The sequence below is a fragment of the Malus sylvestris genome, chromosome 14 (genome assembly GCF_916048215.2).
Source record: "Malus sylvestris chromosome 14, drMalSylv7.2, whole genome shotgun sequence".
In the NCBI taxonomy this organism is placed as follows: domain Eukaryota; kingdom Viridiplantae; phylum Streptophyta; class Magnoliopsida; order Rosales; family Rosaceae; genus Malus; species Malus sylvestris.
This window is the reverse complement of record NC_062273.1, coordinates 2,655,609-2,668,697: the sequence shown is the minus strand read 5'-3', so window position 1 is coordinate 2,668,697 and position 13,089 is coordinate 2,655,609. Positions and strand designations below refer to the sequence as shown.

Genomic DNA, 13,089 nt, shown 5'->3' with positions numbered 1-13,089 from the left:
TGTTTGCCAGCTCGCTATATAATCAACTTGATAATATTAAATTCATCATGCAATGCATTTCCTTCCAATTTTTTGTGATAAACTAATAGATAATTGACTAAATAAACATCCTGCAAAGTTTCAATAAAAATTTCCAAGTTTTTCTTACAATTTCCGTGGTTTCCATGTAATTTTTATCGATATCGATATTATCCCGATATTTCCATCGATATTTCCGTGTTTTCGAACTACCGATATTTATGATATTACCGATATTTTCTTCCTTGCTCACAAGGCGCTGCTCTTGGCTTTCCGTTAACATTGTTTTTTTTTTCTCACCGTCGCCGTGGCTTCATCTACTGTCCGTTGCTGCTGCCGTTGCTGTTGAAGGGCCCCTTCTATTCTAGCTTCGAAATCTCCAATACAGAGTGTTTCTCTGCATTTCGTTTATCTTAAACATTTGGGTAATGTTTTCAAGCCTATCTATTCTATTTTTTTCCCCTCAGCTCTCTATTTAATCTCAATTTTATGGTTCATTCCTTAGATTGCTTTTCCACTGTAATTTTGAGGGGTTTTAGGCAATGATTTGATTGGGGATCCTTAGTTAGGGTTTGTAGTTTCTCTTTCTGGATTTCCTGGGTTTGAGGATGCTTAATCCATGTTCTGGAAATTGCTTTTAACTTCAATTTCTGGGAAACTTCAATCAATCTGCAGTAATAGTTTTATAGTTAAAATTGATTGTGAGTCTATGCAATATAATACTCAATTCCTCTGTTTAATCAATTGAAATTCGGTCATGGTACTTGACTACTTGTGAGATTGTCATTTTTTGTATATTTTACTATTTCAATATAATAAACAGTTTTTTATTTATTTTTAATTCCAAGCTTGACATTGAAACTGAATTATCAAGAAAAATGGTCCCAAAATGTTAAGAGCAATGAAATTGCGTTGATGGGGTGGTGTGAGTAATGGCAACCATATACTTGATAACAGCTTCTTACATTTACAAGTGCCTTGTGATGGTTAATTCTTATTTTAAAGTATGTTGTAGTTTGTGTTCTTGTTTGGGCTGGCCATTTGATTTAAAACTGGGAATGCTCCCTTTCTGGTTTTTGAATTCTTAACCAATTTGAGCAGGCTGTAATGTCATGCCTATTCAAAAGTGAACAAAGGTAAGGTTGTGATTTTATTATCAATTTAAAAAATGTGGATTAGTATTGTTTTGGCATTTTGGTGAAATGGGTTTGTTTGTACCTAATTGCAAGCCTTTTGTTTGCTCGTGATTTAATAGATGACTGAGTATCCATGCTTATACATACTTTAATCATTTTTTTTTTTTTTTTGCAACGTATGTTCATGTGGCTGAAATTCTGTGATTAGTTTTCTTCCTTGAAACTTTTGATTAGTTTAATTCTATTCGAATATGAATTATTTCTTTATGCAACATAGATACCTTTTGGTTTGTTGGTGAGGCATTATTTACTAAAGCTGGTTTTATAGGAACTGCTTATGAAGAGAATGAAGTAGCAAATTTTTCATACAATTATCAATACTAAAGTTGCAGACTGAATCTAAGGATGTAAGTTTCCCTACAAACTTAGTTAGACTTGAAAGTGTTTCTTTGAAAGTTTGCAAGTTTTATTTCTCTTCATTGACAAAAATTCATAGATTGGCTGCTTTTGACATACTCACTTGTAGTAGTAGAGGGAAAGGCATGTTATCATGGACAAAGAATGCATTCACCAGTCAAGGTTAATTTCAAATCCCTGAACCCTTAAATGCTATTGCACAATTGTATGTGTCGGTTTGGATCATGTTGTAAGAACTACTACTTTGTGCTGAAAGCCTTTATTCTCCATGTAGTCATTCAATAAATTTATCTTTATTTAACTTCATCACAAATAGCTAAGCCATATACATTTTGAACTTTAAATAGAGTGGATGGTTCACATTTAGGATTGTCAATATGAGCTACAGCTGCATGAAAGGATTTATAAGGTTTTGGTGGAATAAGTGAAGATTCATCTGGGTAATTGATGACTAGTAACTTGAAATGATCTTCAAATTATACACATCAGAGATATTATTAATTGTAGACATTACTTTTCTAAGTATATTGGCAATGTGTTTGTTGGCTGGGAAGTTGTGTCATATGTGATATAGGTATTAATCTTCCCTATTGGGTATATTGTTACATGTTCTTTGCTCTCAAGTATGCTGCAGGTGCAAGATGGTTGTGATTGTGCAGGTGCTAGTGCTAGATGGTTTTGAGTATATAGGGGCAAGATGCAAGATGTGTTGTGATGCTACATGGCAGCCAATTTTGAGGAATGACAGTAGGATAATTTTATTATGTGACATGCTTTTGTATAAGTACTCTAGATGTACGTTCCAAACTTATCAATCAATAAAGTATTATTGTATTTTGATTTTTGTGTATTGTATTTTGATGTGCATATGTAGTAGCTAAGCATCAAAGCATTTATTATTTTTTTTATAAATTAATTGTCTTCCCGACGAAACTAATTTTGTCGGGAGATAGAAGACTTTGCCGACGAAATATCCATGGCACAAACACATTTTGTTGGCTGAAAAGTATTATTTGTCGGCTTAAAAGGCCTCTATCGATGAAACTATTTGTCGGGGAAGATGTAAATGCCGACAAAAAGGAGTTTGTCGTGAAAAGTTGAACCTTACGAAATACCAAAATTTGTCAGGAACGTTCTTGCACGACATGCTTTGCATGACAAAATGGCTGACAAAAATTTTTGTCGGAAAAGACTCTTTGCCGACAAACAAATTTTGTCAGTAAAGCCGAAATTTCTAGTAGTGATTAGAACTTTCATCTAAAATAAAGAGCTTAAAAGGTAGAAAAAAAGATAGAAGTTTTAACTAATTAGGGATGACAATTACCAGTTTGAACTACTTTTAAAATGACTGAAAGCACTTTTGGTGAATATATTTTGGAATCAATCCTTAGAAACACAAGTGAAACATAAAAAAACACTTGAGGTGTTTCTTCCAAGAAGCATTTAAAATGATTTTGAAATCTAAAAATATTTTTTTTTAAACACTTTCAATTATTTTAAAAACACTTTAAATGAATATGTAAGTGCGTTCATTTAAAAAAAAATTAAATTCTTTAAAGAGAACAAGAAGTAGGTTTGCATGCCGGATGCATAACTTGCCCACTGAGCATGACTTTTGCGTTAAAACCGTTGGCTTGTGCCCATCATGTGTCAAATCCAACCTGTATGTAGATGACAGATGTTCAGGGTACTTTCATCGAAATTCATTTTCCAAAATTAAACCAAACCTAAAAATCATACATTGACACAGAGAAATCTGAAAAGATTCTCTAAAAAATGGAACTCTTTGTTATTTGATAATTTAACGTTAATTTTTATACTAATATTATAAAATAGTATATCAAAAATATAAGATAGCAGAGAATTTACTAAAAGAATGACTTTAAAAGAGTTTTCTTAGCATTTTTCATTGTGATACCGTTTGGAACAAAAAGAAAACACCGAAAACAACCAATGAACAACTCCAACAGCTGTAATACAAATACTTCAAACCAATAATTACATGTTTGTGATCATGACCCGTTATAAGAAGAAGGAAGTCACATTGAAAAGTTAAAAAGAAACATGAAATTGAATTACTTTTTTTTTGGTGAACAATTGAATTACTTTTTTTATTGCCAAATTAGTTTTAAAGTGCAACATAAAATCATTAAAACACAATATGTACACGTGTTTTATATCAGTTAATATGTGTTGCTTGTAAGTTTGGCATATATATCATCACATGTAAAGTAGCGTGCGGAGGATGTAAAGAGTTATCTCACATAAAAAAAAAATTAAGAAACTTATTAAAGTTAATAAAGAGTTGGATTGCTCTTCTAATTGCCAAAGATGGAAAGAAAAAGGACTCCATCATTTAGCCAGGGCCGGTCTTGAGATTTTTTAAGGCCTAGAGTGACGCCAAAAAATTTGCCCTAACTTCATATAAGAAAATTATTTCTTTTCACACGTAAGACTTCAACAAAATTATACTTTGAAAACCACTTCAAACTCAATAATTTAGAAACACAGAAAAAACTAATTTAATTTGTATCAAGAGAAGAAAAGCAAAAAACTCCGGAATTGTAAGTAGATTGATAATGAGTAAAATTGAAAAGAAGAAACATGCACATAGCATTTCGAATTCAGAACCTCTTGTTAATTTTAAACAACCAAAATCATTGCTTATGATTAAACCTCTTGATTATTTTATCCAAATTTCATAAATTTAAACTCTTATGAAAAGAAATTCGTAGAAGCTAGAAATTAAAAACCACAAATAGTGTTTCAAACCCGAGACCTTCTTGTCAATTTTAAACAAAAATAAACCACTGTTTATGGTCAAATTTTATAAATTTATACTCTTATGAAAAGAAATTTATAAAAATTGGAAAGTAAATAAACACACATGGTGTTTTGAACCCAAGACCTCCTTATTAATTTCAAACAAGAAAAACCACCAATCCTAGTTAAATTTCTTTGTCATTTAACCAAATTTAAAATATTTATAATGACGCACCCTGACCGAGATCGAGGCATGCTGTCCGTCACGTGAGGGTGACGTAGCTAAGTGCACAGTGCAGAAGCTATAAAGATAAGAGTTATACGAATAAATAAAAACCGAAAGCTACTAAAGTGCACTAATAAACCATAAGTGCTAGGAGTGAGATACAAGTGTAAATACTCCTAATCAAAGCATAGAAAGTCTAGGTCCAATCCAGTAGGACAAGTACTAATTAAACAGTACCAGAAGATGTCCTACTAAGTATATAATTTGTCAGAACAGCCGAAATCCTCAAACGCCACCAACAACAAGCCAATCTAAAACCTAGAGGGGCGCAAAACAGAAAACGTGAGTGGGCAAAAACAAATATTTTTTCAAAACCATTTCATCATTAAAATGCTCTAACCCCTCGTTGTAAAACATGTATAATTTTCCCATAAATAGAATATAAACATATGCATAAATGTATATATAAATATCTCAATTCAAATCATGCTTCACATAACCATATTCATAAGTATGCCATGCCAAAACATAAAAATAGAATAAGTAACTCAGGTGAGAATGATTTCATGGAAAAATAACATATTAGCCGGAACCCCTGCATAAGTCTGTACGGCTGAATTCATAGCTCATTAGTCAATCTAATCAGAGTCACTACCATGACCTATATGGCACTATACTGCACATAAGTTGGAACCACTAAAAAGGGGTCTATACGACAAGACTGGGTGTAATATAATTATGCTTGATACTACGCTCTCATGATAGCTGGGCGATAAATCGCTAACCACTTGCGAGTCGGAACCACCTATGATGGTCTGTACGACAGGACTATGTACCTAAATTGGATCCAATGTAAGCATATGGTGCTGGATGTGACATTATATACAGGCATGTGCCATATCTCTGGCTAATCACTAACACCGGGTGCAGGTTTATGAGCTATATGCTTCTCAATTAATCACAACAATTATTCACATTCACAATACATAAACTCACATATGCTTACCTGAGCGTCCACAGCACCACAATCATATATTATGCATCATATACTAATTCATATACAAAATATAAATTTATATGCATGGCATTCAAGGCATACTTTCATTTAAACGTATTTTTTTGGGGAAAATATCAAGTATATAAGTATATACTGAAAACCAAAAGCCCACTCACTGGTATGTCGAAGGGTCGTAGCCCCCGAGTCGCCCTTGACTGCGCTCGTCCTCAGGATAAGTCTCCCCTATATGCGAAATAACTATAAAAACGTTATTAAAGGCACATAGAAAAAACTAGCTAATAACTTCTCATACAATGCTCAAATGGGGTGTTTGAATATACCAACGTGATCTACACAATTTCACGAACATCTCCATATTTTTAGAAAAAAATTTCGACTACCCACGCGCAAGGACCCTAACGGAATCCTTTAACCCCGTTAAAAAGTAACGGAATCCGTTAAACTAACCAACGCCGTTAGGAATATTCCATCATCCCCTACCTCAGAACTCCGGCGACCGTTGCCGTCGCCGAAAAACTGGGAATTTTTCAAACCTTCATTTCTCGTCCATTTCTCAGTCAAATTTCACGAATTATATACCAAAATGAAGTTTAAGACAAGTAGAACAAACCCTTACCAGTTTTAGGACCTAAATCTCACGGGATCTCGTCGAAAAAATCCCCGATAGTCTGGCCAAACTTAAAACTTGTCGTTCTCAATACTCCAACGTCCAATTTCTTCCAACGAACTACTCCAAGCCTCATGAGGACCTCCTTAAGCTACCTATAAGCTTGAAATCCCCAAAAACACGTGATTCTACGTTTGCATGAATAGTAACTAAATCGGAGTTCGAGAGAAACTAGGGTTTTCGAAGGAGTTCTTACCTAAAACGGTACCATTCAACTCATATGAACCTCAAGAACACGATGGTATCCTTTAAACCCTCGATCTGCAAACTTTCTTCTAGATTTGTTGTTCGTCTGTACGGGAGAAAGGAGAGAGAGTGAGTCCGAGGGAGAGAGAGCACGGGAGAGAAGAGGGAGGAAGAGTTTGTGTGTGTGTGAGTGGTCCACGTGGGTCACCAACCAAAACCACAAAAACTAATTTCCAATTTGTTCCAAAAATTAAGGAAAAATGCAAGTTTGGACTACCATTTACATGCATAACACCCACCACAACACTCACATCCAAGGGTAAAATAGTTAATTCACGTCATCGATAATTTATTTCGGGACGAGCTGTGACATATACTCTTATGTAAACATATTTAAATATACCACTCTAAAAACTTTGGTGCCCCAATTTTTTTGGGCCGCGGACAGTTGCCCAACCCGCACTGGGCCTGGGCCGGCCCTAATCCAACAAATAATCCCTCTCCGATCTCAGCCACCAATTAGAAGAAATAAAAAAAGTCAGTGGGATTTCCACAAGAAATAATGCCACCAAAGGCAGACCGAGAGAAAGATGGTGCGAAATCCCGAGCCGGTGTGAATGCCGGAACTCTACACACACAACAAAATATGGTTAAAAGTGATTGCAGTAGCAGGAAGAAAGGAAGGGAAAACAAAAAGAAGAAGGGAGGGAATGCCACTGAACTTGGCCAGAACTAAAGTCGGCGGCTGAATGGAAATTCAAACAAAAAAAAGGGACTACCACAAACATAATTGGTAATCTCCTATTTGGGTGCCACATTACAAATCTATCAAAAGCCTCAGGCGCGTCTTAAGATAATTCCAATTGACACGTTTTTAAGTATTTTTTTATTAAATGATATTATTTAAACTAAAAGGGTGAAGAATGTAGATTAAATCCTACAATGAACTAATAATAATGTGATTCAAATTCGTTATGAACGAGAATCGAAATTAAAATTTTTCACTTACAAATAAAAATAAATACTAAATACATCGTAATACTAAATTGCGTGTGCAAATATTTAATTGAATTTTAATTTCAATTCTCAATCGTAAGAAAAGGTTAGAGAGATCATATAATTTCGGACTTGGATTGTCTGCCCTCTTAGTTATGGTGCCCTTCCATGCCCTCCTATTTTGTGCGGTCACGGTTAAGCCACGTCAATATTTTATATTAATTTTTTAATAAGATAATAAGACAAAAAATAATAAAAATATAAAATATTGACGTAACTTAACCGTGACCGCACAAAATAGGAGGGCATGGAAGGGCACCACAACTAGGAGGGCAGACAATCCAAGTCCTATAATTTCTGTTGTTTCTAAAAGTGTCTAATCCAAATTTTAGAAAGACGTCCAGGTACTTTCACCAACTTCTCTTTCCTATTTTTTTGTCTTCTGTCTTTTCAAAACTATTACTAAATTGATCATCGTACGCGTTCCGACTAAATTGATGTGGGGACTCTCATTAGGTCCTATCGCAGATAGGAATTAATACTCAATTGGTTGTAGTAGCATATTTAGAATTTTAAAATCTCATGGTCCTAATCGGATAGTACTTTATAAAATATTTTTTAAATATCGTATAAATTTATAATATATTTAATAAAAATAAACGATGTCAAACATATGGTATAAAAAATATTAGTTGAATAATGCATCATTCTTTTATTGATTAAATGCTAAGTGAAACAACTTAATTAGACCAAAAATATATATATATATATATAATAAGGGAGTTGGTCAAGTGGGGATTGGAGAGAGAGAGAGAGAGAGAGAGTCCTTCTTCGTTGAAACCAAGTTCCAAGAGCAGCAGAGTCATGATGGTCTTCTCTGTGTTCCTCTTCATTTAAAATTGGATCTTTCTTCTTGATTCAAAACCTGTTGCACAACCACCTGCCCATACCGTTAGGTGGTTTTCGCAGGTCCTTACATATGCTTCTTTGGACTTCCAAGTTGTCCCAGTACCACTCGAGCCCATGAATAGATCCGTCCCTAATTGCACGATTGACCTGTAAATAACATAATCTTGACTTTTTTTTTTTTTGATTAATTAATTATGAAATTTCGAGGACATTTACCCTTATTCTAAATCAACCAAAGAAATAATATTTCCAATTAGGATGACCACAAAATATATATTTATGTTGACATTCATATTATTCCATGAGATTATTCATGTATGAACCATTCTTCGATCTTGAAATCCAATCACAAATGGACAAGTGTCCAATCATAGTCTTTGATTTATTCAGATACGTATTCGTTTGTGATTGACATTTCAGTATTATTTGCGCTCTTCTTTCAGGGAAGCATGATTCTTCCTGCATCATGTGATTGGAGAAAAACATGCTACGTTTAGTAAAAAAATTGGACTCTTTACTTTGCCAAGATTTTTGTTGGAAAGAAATAAAATTAGGAAACCGTAATTCACAATCTTCGTAGTCGTATTATGAAGAGCTAACATTCATATTATTCTTTGGGCCATGCATGATAATTTTGTAGGCACCGGCTTCAAATGAAATGTTAAACTTGTTTGGCCTAAACATCTCTAATTTGGTTGGACTGGTTTGGAAAATGCTTTTAAATGACTAAAAGTGCTTTTAGGAATATATTTTTTAAACCTATCCTTAGTAAAAATGTGTTAATCCTGAAAAAGCACTCGAAGTGTGTTGGGGGACTTTTAGGTCAAGGTGGACTCGGGCTTTAAGAACATCCTCTTGTCTCCCTTGGTTCGGTTTCGTACCAAGTCTCAGAATCTCTGGAAAAAAGTTAGCTTGTCTTAGAAAATAAGAAAAACTAATGAAAAGGGCTTGAAAACTTTGAATTTTAATGATAAGGACAAAATAAAGGGTAAAGTGAATAGTACCAGGATTGACTTTTTAGTGTAAAAATGTGGTTTTTCGTTAAAGTGAACAGTACCAGGTGCTTTTCGTTAAAGTTCCCTAGAAAATATCCCAGTTTGATCAACGACTCGAAGATAGCATAATTGATCAAGATAATGACTTACTCAAGTAAAGCGTGGTGTGAAAGCTAGAAGACTATTAGTTTAACATGAGAGAGAAGGGGTTTGCATGGTTGCATGACATTCTTGGTTGGATGATTTAGGCCTTCCTAGAGTGTTAACAAGGCTTTTAATGGTTGGGATCCTTAATGGAAGACTGTGGGAATGACTAAGGTTGCGTGGATATGATGATTCTTGAGGCTTTAAAGGATGTTTCTAGGCTAATGGGGCTCTCTTGGTTTGTTTCCTGGGTGGCGCTCCTTGGCTTTCTCTTTCTGCGTTCTCCCTTCTTTTGTAAATGAAGGGTTCTTCTTTAGGCTTTAAAGGAATATCCCTTTATGGCTTGGTCTTCCCCTTCCATTCTCCCTATCCCTCATACTATTTCCCTATTGGTGTAAGGTAGCTGCAATGTTGAAACCTGCATTCTGCTTCTTCTTGAGGCACGGCTTTCCCAGGCCTACTTTCCACTAGCGCTACTTCTAGTAGCACGCCTCATGGTTTTCACGCGTTGGTTGTCTGTGCAAGCTAGGAAGGGAAAGTCAGCATTAAATGCCTGACTTGCTGGGTTTAGCATACATTTAATGCAGGAATCTAGTTTATTAAATGCCTGACTTGCTGGGTTTAGCATACATTTAATGCAGGAATCTAGTTTAGTCCTAACGAATAGGGTTGGCTTGCTATGGAAAGAGGTTAACTAGGCTACTTCTCTCTCAATGTTTGCCTGTGTGAAATGAAAAAGGTATGGGCTTGAATCCTTGGGCCCCCAAGCAGCCCAAAGTCTTCCATAACCCTGATTTCGCGTAGGCCTAATAACTTTCCGTAACCATCCACACCACAATTCACTTGACAAGCTCTGAGCATGTAACTTGGGCTTGGCATGAATAATGACTAGCACGAGGAAGCTTGGCATGATGAATAGGCATGAGCATGACGTGATTTGTATAAATATCCGCCTTTATTACTGTGGCGTGGCATGTTTGAAAATATATTTCCTTCTTGATCTGCACCTTGGCATGTGTTTGGGCTTGAATGAAGGTTTGCATGACAATTGGGCCTTGAAACTTGGTTGGGTTGGGATGTGACATTTTTGGGCCACAATAAAGTGCTTCCTGCAAGAAACACATAGCTGGTGCTAAAACGCTTTAAGTGCTTTTAGAACCCAAATTTTGTTTTTCTTACATTTCTAATCGAGGAACTTCTCTAGGAGGATCCAGTTACAAAAATGATTAAGGGTTTGATGCCGTTTGGTTCTAACATCATCCCAACACTCGCAACTTAAACCAGGTCATGGGTGAAAGTTGAAACTATAATATTTTGGGCCTCTTGCAAATTTCAAGGCTTTGGGTCTCTGCTACTCGCTACCAAAAAGCCTAACCAACACACGAAAAAATGAACAAAGGCTAAATTCATCATTACAAAAACTGCATCCTCTGCTGTATATTCCAACTTCTGCACTTCACCGGCCTCCTCGCCTCTTCAGCCATTACGGTTTTCTTCCATTCAAATTCTGTAACTTGTAAATTGAAATACTTGTTCTGCAATTTTTGTTTGTTCTTGTAAAGCGTGGCCCTTAAGATCGCCTTCCCATTTTACTCATGGAAGCGTTTTGAGACAGCGCTACGCAATAGTAAAAAACTCCATTGGGGAGGGTGTCTTTAGGGTTTTCCTTATGAAACCCTCCTCTCCTCCCACCTGGGTTTTCTGAGGCTTTGCTCTGTTTTCCATCTCATTTTTCTTGAAACCCTAAGGCAGATAACTTCCATGCTGTTTGATTATGGGTGTTTCAGTCAACTGGGGAGCTTCTGGCTCACTGGTTAAACTGCTAAATATGTATGTCTCGCTCTTGGGTGGGTAACATTTTAAATTTTTGGTTTGAGTTGGAAGTGGGATTTGGTGAGAGTGATGATTCAATTAGTTGTGTGAAAAAAGGAGAAATCTTTTTTCATGAACTCAATTATTTGAGGCATTTGGATTTGTCTGGCTTGCTTTCCATCATTATATATATCTTGTTAATTGCTGAGTTTAGTTCACTAAACTTTCAAATTAGCATAACCCCACTTGTTTGTGACTTCTTTTGCTTAATTGTTTGCAATTTTGAGATTTTAGGGTTTCTATGGTTGGATTAAGAAGTTTAATTTATAATGTAGTTAGTAGAATCAAATTTACTATCTTGCAATTTAGTTTGGAAGTGGGGTTGGCAAGAGTGATGATTCAATTAGATGTGTGAAAAGAGGAGAAATCCGTTTCATATAAGTCATTCTAGTATAATCCGTAATCCGTTTCATATAAGTCATTCTAGTATAATCCGTAATCCGTTTATCCATTTCATACAAGTCATTCTCCATAATCCGTAATCCGATTTCATCTTATGGAATTACCAGAAACATAAGCAATAGCAAAATCAAAATATAGAACTTGACCTAATTACCCAGAATCAAAGATAACAATTGGGTATTATATAAAAAAAAAACTCCCCCAATTAATCTTGGCATTAAAAAAGCACCACAATTCTTGATCAACCAAAAGCAGAAAATCGAAATTACCAAAAAATACTAGAGATTTCTGTAGAATTGTTGATCATCAATCAAGAAACCCAGTCTTGCGCCAAATCGCATTCCTAACCTGACGCAAATCCCTACCTTTCAGCGTCCTCCCCACGCCTTCCAGCACCGAGAACGTCGTCCTATCCGAAACCCCCGACCCCCTCGCCACGAGCTCGTGCGGCGGCAGCATCTCTTCGTCTCCCCCGTCGTCGTCGTCCACCACATCCGCCAGATCATCGTTTCTGCTGTGCTTCTCCACCGCCCGGGACAGGACCGGCACCATCATCGGGGCCGAGCTCTGGATCTTCCTCGAATTAGGCACCGACTGGGACTGTAATTGGGACGGCGAAAGTCTCGGAATTGAAGGGATGGGCTTCGACGATGACGAAATTGTCGGCTTCCGGTACAAGACTTGTGCCGATTGACCCGGTTCCGGGAGGACCGCGAGTATTCCGGAGTGGACGCGACGAGTCAGATTGAGTCGGGGGTTTGGGGTGTCGGCGGTGGGCTCGGTGAAGTCGTTGGTCCAGAAGACCTCGGCCTCGTTGAGCTCCTCGCCGGCGGCGGCGGATGAGGGCGGAGAGAAGGAGAAGAGGCCGAGCAGCCGATCCGACGACGGCGATTGCTGGTTGCAGAAGCTGGTGGAATCCATGGTTAGGATTTCTTGGGGGAATAAAAAGGGGGAAAAAGTAGGAGACTTTTGGGTTTCGATGCGGCGGAGGGACGCGGAGTTTTGTGGGAAATAGAAGAGAGGAGAAGAGACGAGAAGAGAAGAGACGAGAAGAGAAGGAAGGGTACCTGAAAATGTTGGGGGGTGGGAGTTGCTTTCGGAAAAAAGGATGTGGTGGGCGATGGTTTCTGGGAGTTTAGATTTTAGTTTTGTAGCGAGTCACGTAGGCCTCAACCTTATCTTTGGATTTTAGGAAAGTTTTTATATATAATAATTTAAGCATATGATATTCTATCTTGTATTGTTCTTCCCAAACGTTACGATGGCGATAAACGAATTATGTATAGACCATTCTTGAAGGTTGATTCGTTAATAAATTGGATTTCGATTTGATTCGGATA

General features: G+C 36.6%; 1 protein-coding gene, 1 long non-coding RNA gene and 1 other non-coding gene across 3 annotated transcripts; 2 read left to right on the top strand and 1 right to left on the bottom strand.

Moving 5' to 3' along the window:
- Positions 1 to 263: 263 nt before the first annotated feature.
- LOC126598954 (uncharacterized) lies at positions 264 to 2,415 on the top strand. Its single transcript, XR_007615021.1, has 2 exons — positions 264 to 443; positions 1,483 to 2,415. It is a non-coding gene; the product is annotated as an uncharacterized LOC126598954 (long non-coding RNA).
- Positions 2,416 to 11,361: 8,946 nt separating this feature from the next.
- Positions 11,362 to 11,466, top strand: LOC126601038 (small nucleolar RNA Z266). The gene has a single exon (XR_007615672.1). It is a non-coding gene; the product is annotated as a small nucleolar RNA Z266 (small nucleolar RNA).
- A 443-nt stretch (positions 11,467 to 11,909) lies between these two features.
- LOC126598950 (uncharacterized) lies at positions 11,910 to 12,933 on the bottom strand. The gene has a single exon (XM_050265341.1). It carries the CDS (start codon positions 12,668 to 12,670, stop codon positions 12,056 to 12,058), a length of 615 nt encoding a protein of 204 aa, XP_050121298.1. The 5' UTR covers positions 12,671 to 12,933; the 3' UTR covers positions 11,910 to 12,055.
- Positions 12,934 to 13,089: the final 156 nt, after the last annotated feature.